General features: G+C 40.5%; 1 protein-coding gene across 1 annotated transcript in view; it reads left to right on the top strand.

The window, feature by feature from the left end:
* The window catches only part of CDH2 (cadherin 2), a 159,082-nt gene that overhangs the window by 105,098 nt on the left and 35,609 nt on the right, over positions 1-18,375 (top strand). The window contains exons 3-7 of the mRNA XM_066624299.1: positions 2,606-2,823; positions 7,237-7,383; positions 10,189-10,344; positions 11,088-11,232; positions 14,810-14,982. Coding sequence (XP_066480396.1) covers positions 2,606-2,823; positions 7,237-7,383; positions 10,189-10,344; positions 11,088-11,232; positions 14,810-14,982 — 839 coding nt within the window. The remainder of the gene's footprint in view (positions 1-2,605; positions 2,824-7,236; positions 7,384-10,188; positions 10,345-11,087; positions 11,233-14,809; positions 14,983-18,375) is intronic.

Consider the following 18,375-nt stretch of genomic DNA (forward strand, 5'->3'; position numbering starts at 1 on the left):
TTGAATTTCGTTTTCATATTGAAATTTACATGTTCAAGGGAGGGAACCTATTATTTAAAAGCTAAGTGGATCTCATGAACTTTGAAAGTTTCTGCTTTTTATCCAAGTCCAGGACACTAGTCACAGGCAGAGCTTCATAAAAGCTACAGATTTTTAAGGCGATAGGGAACTTTGCTGCCCCTGCATTCACCCGCAGTTAACAGCTGAAGGAAGTTCCTCACACTTGGGAGGAAGAGAACTGTGCAGTTTCTGAGCTTGTCCGAACTTGAATGAAACTACAAATACTGTTTTGGTTCAGCTCTAATGCACAACTCTATGGCTTATTCATTCAGATTTGTTTCCTCCATTTTCATAATGACTTTGACTTTGTCCGTAGTACAAATGTGGAATCACAGGTTTGATGGGACCAAACACATTGTTTAATTGAGATATCCTGACGGGATATCTTGTACCCAAAGAATCTACCACAGTTCCTTAGAAAGAGACCTCCGCTCAGTGCCAGAGCTTATGCCTTGCATACTGAAGGTTTCAGGTTCAATCCCTGGCATTTCTAATTAAAAGGATCCATTATTAGGTGATTTGCTATCGAATGACAGTGCTCCCTCTCAGAACATAAAGTTAGGGCACGATCCTAAGGCACCCTTGAGCCTGTGCAAGTCCCTTGTGCTGGCCCAGGAGAGTTGCAAATATGCCCTAAGGCATGTTTGCGCCTCCTCGAGAGTCAGCAGGGACGCGCACTGGCCCACAGCAGCTGAATCCAGCCTCCGCGCTGACTTTGACAGAGAGGCTTGCATTGGCCGAGCATGGCCGACACAAGTATCTGGGGAGAGCGAGGAGGTGGCAGGAGGGAGGCATTCTGGGGCGGGCATAGGGCAGTGTCCAGGGTGGGTGGACAGGGAATGGGATACAGGGCTGCAACTTGGCAGATATGCCGGATCCTAGCCCCCAATCCTGAGCAGTATCCTCAGATTTATGCCACCTCTAGAGATGGTGCAAGTCCGAGGAGACTCATTGGAGCTGCGGTGGCTAACCTGGGGGTACGGGAAAGAGTTTCCCCTTACCTCCGGCTGAGCCACTTCTGGCCCCTATCTTGCACTGGATACAATGCAGGCCTCCTGGCCTGCCCGTTTCAGCACAAGAGAGGATTGTGCTGTTAGTGAAATACTATACAAAGTGTCAGTTCTTTTGTGATCCATTTATCAGTACTGGATATCCTAGTACTCATTTTTGTTGGTTCATATAAAAAGGTCAAGTATTCATTCTACAGTTATATTTGAAAGAAGTTCCGTGTTAACTTGAGGTGCCTGCGGCCTCAATGCAGCAAACTTCCATGAGACCAAAGAATCCTCAGGCTTGTTTTTTCTCAAACAGCTGTCCCCTTCCCATATTTTATGGCAACTTACTTTAGATAACTATTTAAAAAGCAGTTTGTGCCATAGTAATGGGGTCAGTGTTTCAAGAAAAGAAAGTATTGAAAGCTCCAATCAGCTGGTGGAACCATTTTCATGAACTTAAGTCATCTGGCCCTGGACTCTTCAAAGGGAAGATACGTTTCCTGTATCCATAATTACCCAACACACACACATCAAAATGATCAGCATTTGATACTTACATGTATTTCCCTTGAGATTGCAGTTTTGAAGTCCACAAACTATATGGTTGTCAGTATTTTAAACACTTTTTGCTTATATTTGTTTGCTTATTCTTATGCGATACACAAAATTTGTGCATACAGATGCAACATTATCTAGAACCCAAACTTTTTAGCATCAGGACCCACTTTTTAAAATGACACTGTATTGGGACCCACCAGTAGGTTTAAGAGACAGTTTTTTTAAAAAAGGGGATCTAGAAAGTATTTATTTATTTATTTTCAAGTAATCATATAGAGCTATATATAGCTCTAAATAGCTAATTAGCTGCTTTTTGAATAGTCTCAGGGCTTTAGAGGCCTTTAGTTACTTGATCCTTTCCATCCCACTGTTTTCCTTGGAGGCTCTGCTGGGTGCTACACAACCCACCAAAAATCAGGTTGCAACTCCCCAGTGGGTCCCAATCCACAGTTTGGGAAACGCTGTTCTAGACTGATGTCTGTCCTGAAGTTGTGTAGGAGTAAACACCTGTTCAAGGGACTATCTAAGATCTTGTTTGAGTTTCACTAATTAGGGTGGGATGATCAGTATTTTATTGGACCCAGTTCAGCAGAAACAGCTCTTATAAAGAGCTTCCATTGAATTGAATGAGAAACTACAACTGCTAAGCAAAGGACACTTTTACAACATTCATTAATTCAGCAGGACAGCAGAAAACACTTTTCTGGGGATTGTACACATGGATATTTACTGAAATTCAGTTAACAGTCCTTATTTTGTAAAATGGGGTGTGTGTGTTGGGAGGTTTAGTTTCTTTCTTACTCTTATTTATGAACGTGTTTTTTAATTCATTTAACTGAAATACAACAAAAGGTTGCAAGCTGTATCTCGTCCTTGGAAACAGTCTTCTTTTACTATTGGAGAAAGATGGTATTGGCCTAGTTTTAGCTTTCTGCAGCTAGTTGAACTGGAATGTGGATTTTTTAATGCTGCTTTGTTTTGTGTGTTTGCAGTGCAGTTCAGGAGCTGCGAAAGAAGCAGGGAAGTTCATTTTGAAAGCGGTGCACCAGCAGATTTTAGAGTGGGCCAAGATGGTGTGGTGTATGCCGCCAGAAGCTTTCAGCTTTCTCCGGGACCTACAGAATTCCTACTATATGCTAAAGACAAAGAAACCCAAGAACGGTGGGAAGTGGCAGTGAAAGTGGCCCCTGAGCCAGAGGACTCAGTGAAGGTAAAACATACTAAGATGTCTTTGGAGTTGAATTGGAGCTTCAGATTTTAACCAATTCTGTGTTAATGGGTAACTAAATGCATACGTAATTGTGAAACTTAAAAATAACATTCTTTAATCTTTTTTTTTTTTTTTTTACCATCATGAAGACTTGGAAACCATGGTCTGCTGTTAAGCAAAGATATTTATATTTAAACTTTGAGTTTTGTTTTTTAAAAAAATGTATCTGAATTCAATTTGGAAGTGGTCATTCTTTTATTTTAAACTCCTTGAAAAGCATTATAGTATTTATTCAAGCAGTTAAATACAACCACAAAATAAACAATTATCTGCTTAGACCCATCTATCAAGTTTATTACATTGGAGCTACAGATTTACAGCACAAACAGGAAAGCCTTTCTGGCAAGGTATATTGGCTTTGCCTTGGCCTTCAGTAATCAAATTTCTCTTTTGCTCTGTGTGTGTGTGTGTGTGTGTGTGTGTGTGTGTGTGAGAGAGAGACAGAGAGAGACTTCAGTGCTGCTTGTCGGAATGACAGTTTCCCTCTTGTGGAAGTTGCTGTAGTCCAAACTGTGGGGAGATGTTGTTCTGCTTTGCTGTCAATATGAAATTAAAATAACCCACCCTATCTTACTTGTCCTGTTCCTATCAGTGATACACTTGTGTTATTAAAAAAAAGTATTCAAAATGGTGTAAGTTGATAGACATGGCCATAATAAATTAACAAATACACACAGAAGATTTAAAACATCTTCTTAAAAACTGATTGCTTTGATTAAAAAAAATAACCTTTAATCTGCATGTGGCAACATGGAACTGCTTGTGATTTTTTTAGAAACTAACAGCCTGCTTCTGCACTTGCACTATTGTTGTCTTTGGCCTCCTACCAGACTGATATTATTTAAACTTTAGTAGAAGTGTCCCTGAATCCTGACCTCTGCTTTGCAAAGTGTTCTGCTGTTATTGCAGGGTTTCCTTATTGGAGGAAAGAGCTACATAAGAGACTTCGGGTCCCAGTCCTATCCATCTTTCCAGTGCTGATGCAACTGTTCCAATGGGGTGTGTGTCGGGGTGCAGTCACAGAGGCCTTTTCAAGATAAGGAAATGTTTGTTCCTTTACCTTGGGGTTGTGTTGCAGCTGCATCAGTACTAGAAATTGGGATAGAATTGGGCCCTAAGCAGATGTGTCAAATACAGGACTGTATAGTTGTATCCATGTTGCAGGATGTTGGCACTTTGAGATTTGCGGTCGTATACCCAAGTATCGAACTTGCTATCTGATAGAATATCTTTTATTATCTAACATAATTGTTAGATAGCCCCAAGTTGTAACAAAGACTTGCCCATTCAAGTCGAATGCAGTGGCTCCCCCAACTTTGCATGACAGCTCATAAGGAACTCAGGAACCCTCTTGTTTTTGCTACCTACCTAATACTGCAGAAATCTGAGTGTGCGTGTGAAAAACGCCAGCAGGTCACAGTGCATGGCTGATGGCATGAAATTATTTATTTATTTATTTATTTATTTATTTATTTATTTATTTATTAACAGTATTTATATACCACTTTTCAACAAAAAGTTCACAAAGCGGTTGATGTAAGATTGGATTGATGGAACACCATGTACTGTAGGCATGCTCTAAGCCCAGTTTGTTTTACACTCTCATCCCACCAGAAGAATCAAGTACTGTATAGAGATTCTGTGTCGGAAATGTTGAGTTGAGCTTGTTTACAAGTATATTCACAAATTTGTTGCTGTGGCTCCCTTCCTAGGACTTGCATTTACAACAAGCTACTGGGCATATTTACTCAACAGTAAGTTCAGTAGCACTTGCTTCATAATAAATGAGCTTTCTATTTCAGCTTTTTTTAAAAAATTATTTATTTTATTAACACACACAAACATATAACATACATTTAGGAGTGCTAAATACCATATACCATTACTAATTAATCATACTATATCTCCTAATCTACTTACTCATCTATTTCTACCTCTTATTGATTTATCCATTTATTTATATAATATACAATAAATTTTCCCTAATGCCCTATACTATATTTTCTAAATATTCACTTTCTACCAAGCGTAAACTAACTGCAATTGCTCATTAATATTAAAACAAAATAATCTAATTACCAAAATTATCACCTCAGCTATTTCAACTCCAATCTAATTCTCCAATCTAATTACACTTTTTTTCTTTGACATAATAACCACATATAAAACAATTCTTCCACACGTTTACATTTCCAGCTATATTTTAATACATTCTAATTCATATTTATCAATTCCATACGTATTCTCTTTTTTTCTACAAATAAATTTGGACCATTGTTATTAGCTGAATAAATCCTCCAGTTTTCTTTAACTCTCAGATTACCCCTCAGGGTTCTTTTCTTTCTTTCTATTTTTTCTCCTGTAATATAATTTATCTCTATAACAGAATCTGATGAATCCATACTTTCTTATATAGGGTGTGTTTATTCTTCCAGTTAACTGGGATATATTTTCTCCTTGTTCCAACAAATTTTGTGCTTTGTGCACTCCTGTTACTCTGTCCATCTTATATTTCTTAATCTCCATCAGCGCCTCTTCTTCGTCCTGTTGATCATCCTGTTTATTTTCCTCCTTGTCTGCTTTTTCACTCCCTTGTTTATCTTCTGCTTGTTTCTTCACATCTTCCAATTGTTCCTTACAGACATCTATCTGTTGGGAAAGAGTCTCCAGACTGGCTTGAATCTGCGAGGACCAATTCAGCTGTTATCGCTCCACAACAAGCAATCTCTCCTTGTTAATCTTGATTAATCTGTATCCACATTTCTGGAACAGAGTCCATTTTGCAATTTCTCTCTAGTCCACTAGATGTCCACAACATATTATTCTTCTCACTTCCACCACGTCATTACTACTCTGCCATCCACATTCTTTACATACCTCTTGCAGATAACAGTCCAGTGTGGTTAACGCAGAGAAAAACAAAACAAAAGAAAACAGTCTCACCGTCTCTGGTGCAGAGAAAACAAAGCTCTTTCAAAACTAATGAGAATTATATTTCTATCCAATTATGTCCAAGAATAATTCTGGATTTTAGTTCACACCCAAGTTATAGTTGTAATTATAATCCACCACCAATTTTTTCCACAACAGAGAAAAAGAGCACTTTCAACCTCCTCAAAAAGCCTCCAATATATCCAGGGCTTTTAGCCAAATCAGACCCGGGGACAATATTAACACTTGCTTATCTTAAATTTCCAGCTTAAACTTTATACTTCACGCTTTTTTTCCCCTCCATATGGCATCTCAGCATGGAGCCAGCAGCTTGATTGCAGATCACTGCGCCTCTCCCAATACTGTCAGAAACAGTTAGATTCCTCTGAGAAGAAAGCCCCCCCCCGGTCGGGCTTTCAGTTTCCCAGATACCTATACCGATGAAGATCTTGTCTCTCCTAACGAAGATCTTCAGGTCCTCTTCAGACCTGCAGTATTTGGAGAAAACAAACTGTCTCCCAGGAGTCCTGGGGACATGTCTGTTCGTCCACTGTTGGTTCCTCCTCCTCCTTTCTATTTCAACTTTTTAATGTTCTTAGCCATCTTAATTAGGGTGTTTGTCTGGAATCCTCAGGACTATTTATGCATTATGGTTGAAAATATCTGGCTGCCATAATGTTCCAAATACATTACTTTTTCCTAAAGCACATTTCACTGAATAGGCAATATTGTTTCTACAGGTTCAAAGAAAGATGATTTTGCTTTGTTTTCTCCATATGCACAAGGATGCTAGTATGTGTGCAAGCTAGCTTGCTTGTGGCACCGAGGGCTAAAAGCCAGAATGCAGATGCAGAGAAGAATTGTTGACACACTGTAGAGATTAATGCCCACTGTGCAAAGTGGGTCATCTACAGCATCCATCATGGCTGACATAGGTTTAAAATAATTACAACATTAATTCTATGGGATTTAATAGGGTCATAAATATTTGAGACATTCCTTACTACTATGTATTAAACTTCCCTTGGAACTCAAATTATATTTTAGCACACCCAGATCTAAATTTAATGTGCAGTAACACATTACCTGAACTGTAGCTCTAACTAATAAGAAATATCTAAAGGCACGCTATTAAATTCTGCATAGGATTAACTACTCTCCAGCTGGAATAAAGAGTTTCAGGTAGTTTACACAGCACCAAGATGCAGTAAATTGCTTAAAACTCCATCTTCTTTCAGCAGGCATTGTGTTAGAAAACAAAAAGGTTGATAATATTTTATATGTAAAAATGTTGCATATACCTTGTCTTACTATGAATAATTGTGGTGAGCATTTACATTACGACACCATTTTTTATTGTGTGATCTGTTATACCTGCTCTAGTTCTAATGTCTGCCTAATTTCATTATTTACAATGGAAAGGAGCAAAATGGAATCGAAGATATTGTATTTCCAAGGCAGCAAAATAAGCACAGTGGCCTTCTGCAAAGACAGAAGAGAGACTGGGTCATCCCTCCAATCAACTTGCCAGAGAACTCCAGAGGGCCCTTTCCTCAGGAATTAGTTCGGGTAAGGCAAAGGAGAGAAGACCTGTGTTTGAAAATGTATTTTGAAACTTAAAGAAGCACTCCTATTTAGTGTTTCAGTAGGAGCACTCCTAATGAAGAATTAAGATCAAAATTTTACTTTAAGGCCTGTACAAAAAGTATGTGACCAGATTCTTTGGCAAGCCGATTTCACTTTGTTCTGCTTGCATGGCAAAAAAAATGAGCATGAAACAGCCAGAAGCTATCACAGACCTTTTTTCCTGGACCATAATCCCTTCCATTGAAAATCAGGGAGAGACATCCCTTTTAAAATCCTACTATTGTTCTTCCTATACATAACAGAAGCAGAGCTAGGGATGCAAATAGAAAGAAGAGAAAAGCCATCAAATAGTAGAGGTAGTGGGTCATGTCTGCAATTGTCCAGATATACCATGCTGATCCCCATATTAATCAGCAACTAGGTTTTATTCATCAAGAGCCTACTATACTGTGATTGAATGCAAAAGAGAGATGGCAACACAATATGTTCTTTAAGTAGAATTGTTATCACTTATCGTTAAAACAGATGTTGATACCTTTCATTTCTCAAGCATAAGATCTTAAAACCTATCGAAGTTATGACCTAGTCAGAGCTTTATCCATGAAAAACATAAGTACAACATAAACATAGACACATAAAATATACAAATACTGTGCAGATAATTTACAATTTATGCCAAATAGTATGCATTATAGGGACTCAACCCTGTATCTACTATCAGTGGCCCCCTAGTTCTTTTGTACCAAGCAAGAGCTGTCATACTGCTATGACTATAGAAGAGAAAAGGAGGACGTATCAGCCGAGCTGGGCTGACGCAAGGCTTTGGGGTGGGTGAGGAGGAGGCAGGAGGGAGGTGTTCTGGGGCAGGGGGAGGGTGGGTGGCCCCGTGGGTGGGTGGGTGGGGAGTGGGAGGCAGGGCTGGGACCTGGCAGTTATGCCAGATCCCAGCCCTCATTCCTGAGGAACGCGGAGCGGCTACAAGCCACTCTGCTCTCCACAAACTTGTGCCAGCTCAGGAGGTGGCGCAAGTTCGAGGAGACTCATTGGGGCCAGGGTGGCTTACCCAGAGGTAAGGGGAAAAGTTTCCCCTTACCTCTGGCTGAGCCACTTTGGGCATCTATTTTGCATTGGATACAGTGCAGGCCTCTTGGCTTCTCTGTTCCAGCACAAGACAGGATTGCGCCCTTAGTGACCCAATCTAGAGCAGAGTATTAGGACCATACATCTCACAGACAGTGAATAGTCCCCTTTCTTTAAGTGACCTCCATCTTCAGTAACTAAAATATTTCACTGTTGATCCTAAATTTAGCAATATCACCTTCTCTTCTAGTTCACCTGTAGTAGTTGATGAGCACCTAGTGGCTACAGTATCTTCAAGTAGTCTCAAAAAGGTGCAGAATCATTTCCTAGGTCTAGGAAAGTAAGGAAGAAGCTGATTTTTCAGTTATTTTTTTCAGAGATTATTTTAAAATGAATTATCTCTACGCATGTTCTGCCTCAGTGTGCAAATAAAACTGTTAAAGACGAAGTTACCGTTTTTAATACCGTTCTGTAACACTAAAGATATTACAGCCTCTTCAGTTTTCAAGGTGAAATTAGTTCCTTTTTTGTGGAAATAAAATAGAACTGAATACCCATTAATTTTTCTTTTTCCATGCTGTTCATGTCCTTGGGTTTGAAGCAAATATAATCATTTATCATAAAGAGGTGACAGGTAGGGTTAGAGTCATCTTATGTGAGGCAGTTTGAGAAAATAAGGTGCTTAATGACTTTTGAACTTGCTTGAATCCTAAGGGAAAACTTAGGGTTTGTGCATATCCTTTGTAGCTGTGTACTGAGATGGATTTTCTTCTTGAGTTCAGAGTGTCTTGGAGCACGTACAACCAAATGGTTCTCTACAAGTCACATATACGCAACTATTTTTTCGAAGTAATTATAACACTGCTGGCAAACCATCTGTCTGGCGTGCTTACGTGACTGGGCACCACCGTAGTTATTAGGAGTGGTAATAAGAGCTGTGGTGCATGGGCTGGTGTTTACATGACGAGAAGTCTTGTAATAGCACGCATTGTGAGGTCTCACCTGCCTTAGGAAATGATGGAAGTTAGCCAGGGGAAAGATGGGACTGGCCATTTATGGGGAGTAATATAACTAGCTAGGGAGAGGACGTAGGAGCAATCGTCCTGTCTGATGAACTCAATAAGGAGCTGTCTTGTTGAAATTAGTTCTCTCCTGAGCTGATCATGCCTTTAGGAAGAAACCATGCAGACTTCAGATGTTCAAAAATAAGACTTGTGTTCCTCTCTTTCTCTCTCCGCATATTAGCAGAAAGATACTCCAAGCAGTGGTATTAAATAGCTCTTAAAAACAGGATTGTTGCATGAGGTTAAATTCAGCCACCTGATGCATGCCTCCACTGTGTACAAGAAAACAGCTATTCACAAATCTCCGAAATGTGCCTGAAGCAACCCTTTGCAAGAGTATTCTTGACCTGTAAAATATTATATCTGGAAGCATGTGCTTATATCACTGTAGTTTAAATCAGTGTATCTGGACTGATGCAGTAATATTTGATAAATACGTGTTAGCCACTCTGTCAGTTTTTTTGAATTACAGCTCCACATTTTCCATGTCAGAAGTGGCTGGGTACAGTTCACTTATAACAAGGAGTTAACTTACTTGGGCTAATTTGTGCTCATTTGTAACAAATGAGGTTAGAAATGGAAAAGCATGTATTGTTTTTGGTATTCATGTGTTTAACAAAACCATTATCTTCTTGGGTCATAGATCAGATCTGATCGTGATAAAAGCCTTTCCCTGAGATATAGTGTGACTGGGCCAGGAGCCGATCAACCTCCAACAGGCATCTTCATCATCAATCCCATCTCAGGTCAACTGTCAGTGACAAAACCATTAGACAGGGAGCAAATAGCTTCTTTTCACGTAAGTTCTTAATTTACTCTAAACCGCATTTTACAATCAAAGGACGTAACATCTGTTTTGACTTTGTAGAGCACATCTGGCATAGTTTTCTCAGTTTGGGATTTAAAGCATTTGTACTGGATTTGACTTGCTGCGCATTGTTCCTTTTCATGCGCAATAAGGGAGCTGCTGGCATAGTTGAGCAACATAAATTTGATTTAATGGGTTAGACAAAAGAAATAAACGAAACAAGGATGTGGTATTTTAAATTTTCAGTTCTCAACCTTTAGTTACAAATTCCATCACCATGTGAATGGCTTTTCAGAATATAAAGTTGTGACAGTTGTCATTTGAGAAATGGAGAAGACTTCCATTGGAAGTATATCTAAGTATTTTATTGGCATTATAAATTAAACTGTGGATGCCTCTGGGAGTGACTTTTCTTGTAGTAAAGTGTGTGTGTGCATGTGTGTAATTTGACTGACATTGCTAAAAAGAGTTTGTTCTGTGTAAATGACTTGTTTTCCTACCTTGGACATTCTGGTGGTTCAATTCTTAAAGGACCCCAGGATACTGTAGTTCAGGACACTACCATTTGAAAGCTTGCATTCAGTGTATTGAAATGGCCAAGATGGGGTAACAAAAGAAGATCTGAAATAAATCAAGTTAATGGAGTTCTGTTTAAAATGTCTTGTCAGCAACACTAATTGCTATGCCCGATGACACGTTTTGTCAGTTATCTTAATTACTAATACTTTTTGCAGCTGAGAGCACATGCTGTGGATGTGAATGGAAACCAGGTGGAAAATCCCATTGACATCGTCATTAATGTCATTGATATGAATGACAATAGGCCAGAGTTCTTGCACCAGGTCTGGAATGGGACAGTGCCTGAAGGATCAAAGCCAGGTAAAACACTGGACAATTTAATGGATGTTTTTTGTTTTTTTTTTAACTTCAGGACTTTAAAAGATGTTAAAAACATATTTCCAGCAAACTACCCCTGCAGTGGTGTAGCGGGGGGAGCAGCACGGTAAGTACTGCAGGCACCGCAACGTGCTGTGTAAGTGGCCACTCACAATTGGAGCCATTCCAGGCAGCGACAGCAATACGCAGGCACTCCTGCAAGTTGTCATCGCTGCCCAGTTTGGCTCTGACGGCAAGTGGGAGGGGCCACTTACATGGTGCGTTGCAGCACCTGCAGGACTTACCTGCGCCACCCCTCCTAGCTACACTTGGAGGGGCAGGAGGTCTGGTCTAGAGGGTAGAGCCTCCGTCTGCCTGAAGATAACATCCACAAGGTCGCCAGTTCGAGGCCACCGGCACCGTGCGACCTTGAAGCAGCTGACAAGCTGAAGCCGAGCTATTCCATCTGCTCTGAGCGTGGGAGGATGGAGGCCAGATCAGAATGGAACATCTGAATGTAGTGGTTCTTGAAAGAAAGAACCTTCTTTCAAATTGTAAAAATCCCTATTTAATAAGGGATTTAAATAAAAGCCTGCCTATGTAAACCGCCTTGAATAAAGTCTTGAATAAAGACCAAGAAAGGAGGTATATCAATACCTGTTGCTGTTGTTGTTGTTACACTACTGTATACTTGCCTGCAGAATGCCAGTACACTAATAAGATTATAGCTGTGTTCCTCCCAGCAGTAATCTTCTTCTTCAGAGCTCAGTGAGAGAGGAGGGCTTGTTTGTAAAAGATGGGTAGCAGCTCTTGTGTGGGTTGTATTGCATGGAGCAACACCAAGCTGAGTCATTCATGTCTTACTCTTCCGTATGTTTACTGCTGTAGCACCAATTGTCAGGTGCAACTACTGCTGGCCTATTAGCTTTATATAAGCAAACTCCACTTTAAAACCCAAAGGATTATGATGATGTCATCCTGATTATTAAAGTGTGACTTGTTGATCTGTAGCACTGAGGGGACAAACTATGAAATAGGTGGTGTGTTGCTGTGGGAGAAGGGAGCAGCCAAACTATGTCTACAAATCTTAATGAAGGTTATGGCACTTTAGAATATTTTTTTGGAATTATTATTTAGAATATTTATAAATCTCTGTTCAACAAAAAATGTTTACACTACAAAATAAACAGTTCCCTGCCTGAAAGAGACTCACAGTCTTAAAAAGGACACAAGCGCCACCAGCACACAGCCATTTGAAATGGTGCTATGCAGGAATTAATAGAGACAGTTGCTCTACCCTTAATAAATTCAAGAGACCCACCAGGTAAACGGTGTTTCCAATTAGCAAGAGTAATATTCATGCACATGGTCACGTTTTCATTCTTACAGCTACCATCTAAAGTTTATCAGCATCGTTATCTCCATATTGCAGATTATAGATTGGTCTGAGGATGACCACACAGTCCTAGGCATGTCTGCTCAGATGTAAGGCCCATTGTGTTCAGTGGGGTTTACTCTTGCTCATAGGAAAGTGTGTACAGGATTGTAGTCTGAGAGAGGGTGTTTGGCACAAGGCTACATAATGAAAGTATGGCAGAGGGGAGGTTTAAACCGTGGACTTCCTGGTTTGCATCTCTGTCTCTTAGACACCACACAATACACAACATTATAGAGAACCCAACAAGATTCTTCAGTTAAGGACTTAAGTCCCGGTGGGGGTATCTGCCAACTGTAAGGAACCTTTTTGCCAGGAGAGGTGCTGGGAGGAGTCACAAGGGGAACCTCAACATCACTCAGACAAAGCGGGGTGCCAGTGGCTTGCTGCATAAAGGCACAGGCTGGGAATCCGGTGAGATGGATTCGAGCCTAGCTAATGGACTTCTTGTTTGTGTGTGTTGTCCTCCTGGGGTGGAATACTTGCAATAAGATACCTGAGAAGGCAAGTGTTAACAAAGTATCTTGCCACAAGTATTGTGAGAGACAAGAGGTTGCTCGTGCGAAGGGCTCCTGTTGTGCATCAAGAGCCCTTTCACCATGGTTCCATTACCAAAGTTCCCCTTTGACAGATCAGAGAAATGTAACCCATGCTGCATGTCTGATAATCTGAGCTGTACTCTCCCTACCAGGGACTTTAGTACTGGCATTGGTGTGCTGTGACTGGCTGCCAAATGTAGTCTGTATCCTGTGCTCCATAGTAGGAAAGTGAGTGGTGGGTGAGAGGAGAGGCAATTTTCTGCTGGTTTTCCCTTCCCCATTTTTCCTTATTGGGTTATTCCTACCTATGCCATATGTGTCTGGTTTCACGTTTTCTGTTGTTGGGGGCATGTCTGTTGTCTGAAGAGGTGGTGGAATTTGGTGTATGTCTACCCCTCATCATCCTTCCTGTGGCCTTCCCAATTCCCACATAAATCTCCTCCTTGTTTTGGCCTCTCCATTGGTGGAGTTGCACTGCCATCCACATCACGCCCAAGCTACATTGGCACAGAGTTTTTCAGATGTTGTGCTGGTGTTTGTGGTGCATCTCTCAGTGGGCAAGCTTCTACGCTGGTGTAGCTGTTGTTGTGCCAGCTTGCACAGACATGTGCTGGCGTATCACAAGGGTATGATGGGGGCATTAGAGGAAGAAACTGCGTGCAACAAAATAAAGATGGTTTGTTCTGGTAGGGTTAGAAAATGTTATAAGATGGATTAGGTCTTCATTTCTTCAAACCTTGTAGATAATGAGAGACCCATATTGGTCCCACGATTTATACTGCTTTTTTAATTGATCTAGTTTACCTTTCTTGTCCTTCAGTATTTCTATTGGGGTTTGCAGCTTTTGGGTGCTTTAACACACAAGATCAGAGCTTTTGACATATTCTAAATGTTCAAATATGTCTTCAATCAATCTTGGAGGATGATCAGATTTGTGTCTAAATGTATAATATGAGGTTGATTCTTCTCTCACAGCACAAGCCTGTGCATGCCAATTGAGAAGTAAGTTAGGTTGAGTCCCTTTAGACTTAATCCCAGGAAAGTCTGTATAGGATTGCAGTTTTAATTTCCCATTTCAACCCATTGACATGGCTTCAGGCACTTGCAGAACAGAACGTGCCACTGTCACATGGCAACACCCATCATCACTTTAGAAGTCAACATTATAAAGGGCATTAAATGGCAACTGGAAATGCCCTTTATTTGTGCTGGCTTTTATACTGAACAGTCAGATGTTATCTTTTCTACAAAATCAACATGTATCCCACACTGGAAAGTAAAACTTGCTTAGGCGCAATGCTGTTTATTCAGACAGGGAGGAAGACAGCTATTTAACTGAGAAAGTTTATATCTTCATAAAAAGTGTTTAGGAATTGAAAATTTGATTGCCAGGATCATGTTTTCAGCAGTAATTGATATTTTATAAACTTGTGCTTTTTATCTTCTATCATCTCTTCTTATTAACTGTGTGTTTTGGATAAGAAAAGGAATGTGAAGCGTTTTGTTAAAAGTAAATGTTTAGGCCAAGTTTATAGCTTCTCAGTGACCTTGTGTAATCCCAGCCAACTGTTTATTTAACCCTAATGATTATTTATCCTGTTGTTAGGAACCTATGTGATGACTGTCACTGCTATTGATGCTGATGACCCAAATGCATTGAATGGAATGCTGAGATACAGAATCTTGTCTCAGGCGCCAAGCACCCCCTCCCCAAATATGTTTACAATCAACAATGAAACAGGTGATATTATCACAGTTGCTGCTGGACTTGACAGAGAGGTAAGGTGGAAACTTGTCCTATACACTTGTCCATTACTGTTATATGTTAAATGTAATAGTGTTATATGTACTGCTGGTGGTCTTAGTAAAGTGATCACCACTGCATAGTTAGCTGAAGTTACTTGTGCACTCCAAAGTTATGTCTAGAATTGCACTTTCCTATGATTCCTCCTGTATGAGCTAGCTGAGAGCTTCTGGAGTGCTAATTTCTTCCCTATGGTATTAACCTCATTTTAGGCTATTCAGTCTGAAAGCAGTTTATTATTATCAAATTTCCTTAGGGCACAATCCAAAGTGCCCTTTTTACTGGCGGAAGTTCCTTGTGCCGGCCGAAGAGTGCCGTAAAGCACTTTTGCGCCACTCTTGGGGCAGATAGGCCAATGCACGGATGTGCGCTGGCCTCCCTGCACCGATGCAAGCCCCAGGACATGGTAGGTTTGCGCCCGCAGGGGTTAGAGGGCTTGGGAAGGGTAGGGAGGAGGCGAGAGGGAGGTTTTTCAAGACAGAGGGAGGGTTCCCAGGGGCAGGTAAGCAGGGAGAAGGAGGCGGGGCCAGAATCCAGCACTTGGCCAGATCCTAACCCCATTTCTGGGCTGTTTAGGTGGTGCAGATCTGAATAGCCCCATTGGGGCTGCTGCAGCTCTCCCTGGTGTAAGGGGAATTTTTTTTCTCTTTGCCTCAGGCCGAGCTTGACAGCGTGAAATGTGCGCTGAATACAGCGCACGCCCATCCCTGTTCCAGGTCAAGTTAGGATTGTGCTGTTAAACAATTGTTTCCTCACTACTTAATTTTATTCATGAAAAACATGATTTTATACAAGGATCCTGCTTTAATCTTAATACTTTGGTACATCATGGAGGTTAAAACATCAGTGAAAGATCTATGTTGGTTATAAAAATGTAGCTTTAAAGCTAAACTTCTTAGGATCTTAGCTAGGAAGAGATTGGAACAAACACTAGTGTGCATGTCACTGCACTCTTTTTAAGGTTTTCATTTTGTTTATTCTGGATTCTGCAGTCCTCAGATTTCTTTTTTGTTCTGTGTGATCTGAGAAAGAAACCAGTTCCAAACACATACTGTCCCACTGAAGCTTCCCCGAGATCCTTATTATAACAACAGAGTCTACATCTGCATTGTTGCCTGCCTTCAGGCCGAAATTGTATACAGGTGCTGTTAATCTGGAGCAGTGTTTTTCAGCCTGTGGGTGTTCACCCCATTGGGGTCACGAAGCCTCATGGGGGCACATGGCAACCTTTCAAAGCCTGTGCAAGAGAAGGCTTGGATCCAATCCAATAATGCTACTACCTTATTAGAACTGAGCTGCTGATAGAATCTTGAATGGCCTTTCCTTGCTGTCTAGCCCCACAGCTCCTAAAGCCCTACTGAGGCTGTTACTTCACAGGGTTGTTGGGAAGAGGTAGGGGGAAATGGGGCGGGCAGATCTGATCCTGGGAAGGGAGCAGGATCAGAGGTGGGCCCCCAATCTCATACTTTATTTATTTGTTTATTGGGTTGGGGCACAAAAAAAGGTTGAAGATCACGGAGGATCAGCACAATTCATTCTTTTGGTATGATATTCGGGTTGAGCACAGAATTGGCTCCAGTGGAAAATCTGGAGCAGAGTTAAGGAAGAAGATTCTGCCATGCTAGTGTTGCAATGCAGATATAGTCTGAAATGTCCTCATTCACTGAGGTTAGGAAGAGATTCTTCCCTTTGCATTTCACCTTGGAGCCCCCTTGCTCCAAAACAAAAGCTATTAATTCCTTTTTCTTTTCTAGTTAGGTTTATTACTTACCTAGTACTTATCTAGTAATTATTAATTATCTAGTTAGTTTTATTACTTAGGCCCAAATCCTATCCAATTTTCCAGCACCAGTGCAGCCATGCCAGTGAAGCATGTGCTGCATCATGAGGTGAGGGGGCAATCATGGAGGCCTTCTCCAGGTAAGGGAACGTTTGTTCCCTTTCCTCAAGGCTGCATAATGGCTGCTCCGGCACTGGAAATGTGGCTAGGATTGGGCCCTTAACCATTTATAGACTTTCCTATGCATCACATCTCCATCCATTTTACTCTGAATTTTTTAGGGGCAAATAAACTCTTCCAAATATATCCAGAGAGCTTATATAGAACATAAAATTAATCCAAAACTTGAAAGCAAATGGAATTTGTAAAGTAACTCATCCTCCCTTATAGATTTTAAATCTATATCATTATATAGGAGAAAAGTTGTTGACACATGAAGAAACATAATTCTAGCAAGAAATCAAATTATACTTTTTGGGGACTAGAGTAGAAAAGGCATTTTTCTTCCAAATACATTTATTTTCACACAAAAACATCTCTTCAGCGTCAGGAAAGCAGTCAAGGAGGCAACGTTTCAGAATAATAACAAAATGCTTATCTTTACCAGTTTTCTGCTTGGAGGATGAAGTCAATTCTTTGCAACGATATCGCCCCACCAATCTAAGAAGCATTAAAGTACTGAATCCCAAATCAGAAATAGCAGGGAAAGGAATATCTATTTGCAATTGACAGTACACAATGTCGGCAAAGCCAGCCAAATCAAAGTGTCTCAAGTGTAACATTCTTTATACTCACTGTATAAAAATGAATGTTCTAGTAATATGTGGAGGGGGAGAGGAGAATAATCCCTAAACTGAGAGCATTTCCTTCTAATTCCAGTAATTCCTCCCCCTGGAACTAAGAAGGAGAGTCAGCTTCTGGTCCTGGTTTAATTCCAGCAAAGATTTAAGAATATGTATTCTTAGTAACAAAGTTTAACAGTACCAAAATCAAATGGAGTTAGCAGTTCTGTTGGCAAGGAAGGACTGTCTCATTCCTGATGTTCAACATTTGTGGAAATAATTCAGATTTGGGTTTCTCCTCCAGTAACCGTAACTAGCTTCTGTTAGCCCAGCCTGCACCAGTTTCCATAGTGATACTGAGAAGCTCCCCCACAACAAAGCCTTGGCAGTTTGAATCACTTGGCTAAGAATGTGCCCTCCCAAGTGGTTCAGCTCTCATGAACCACTTTTTTTTTTTTAATGCCCATCCTCATTTTGTTTGGACTGCAGCAAAGAATTTGTATTTTTCACTGTGAGTTCAAATTCAGAAATTTGTCTGCCAAATAGAAATCAGATAATGGTCATTTGCCATTCAAACTAATACTGTTGCATGAAGTTCTCTGCAAGCTCTTCAAAATAAAATAAAAAAAAAATGATGTGTAGTGTTGTTAGATGCAGTCCATTGTTGCAAATCCAGCATTCCTCAGTTCAAGTGACACTAACAAGAATGAGCAGCGTGATAAGCTCATTGCAAAGGAAAGCACAATTTATTGAACACCTGCTGTCCTCTTGGAGTGTTGGCTCTAACTATAACTCCTGTTGGTGTC

This window comes from Tiliqua scincoides, chromosome 4 (assembly GCF_035046505.1).
Source record: "Tiliqua scincoides isolate rTilSci1 chromosome 4, rTilSci1.hap2, whole genome shotgun sequence".
Taxonomy (NCBI): Eukaryota; Metazoa; Chordata; class Lepidosauria; order Squamata; family Scincidae; genus Tiliqua; species Tiliqua scincoides.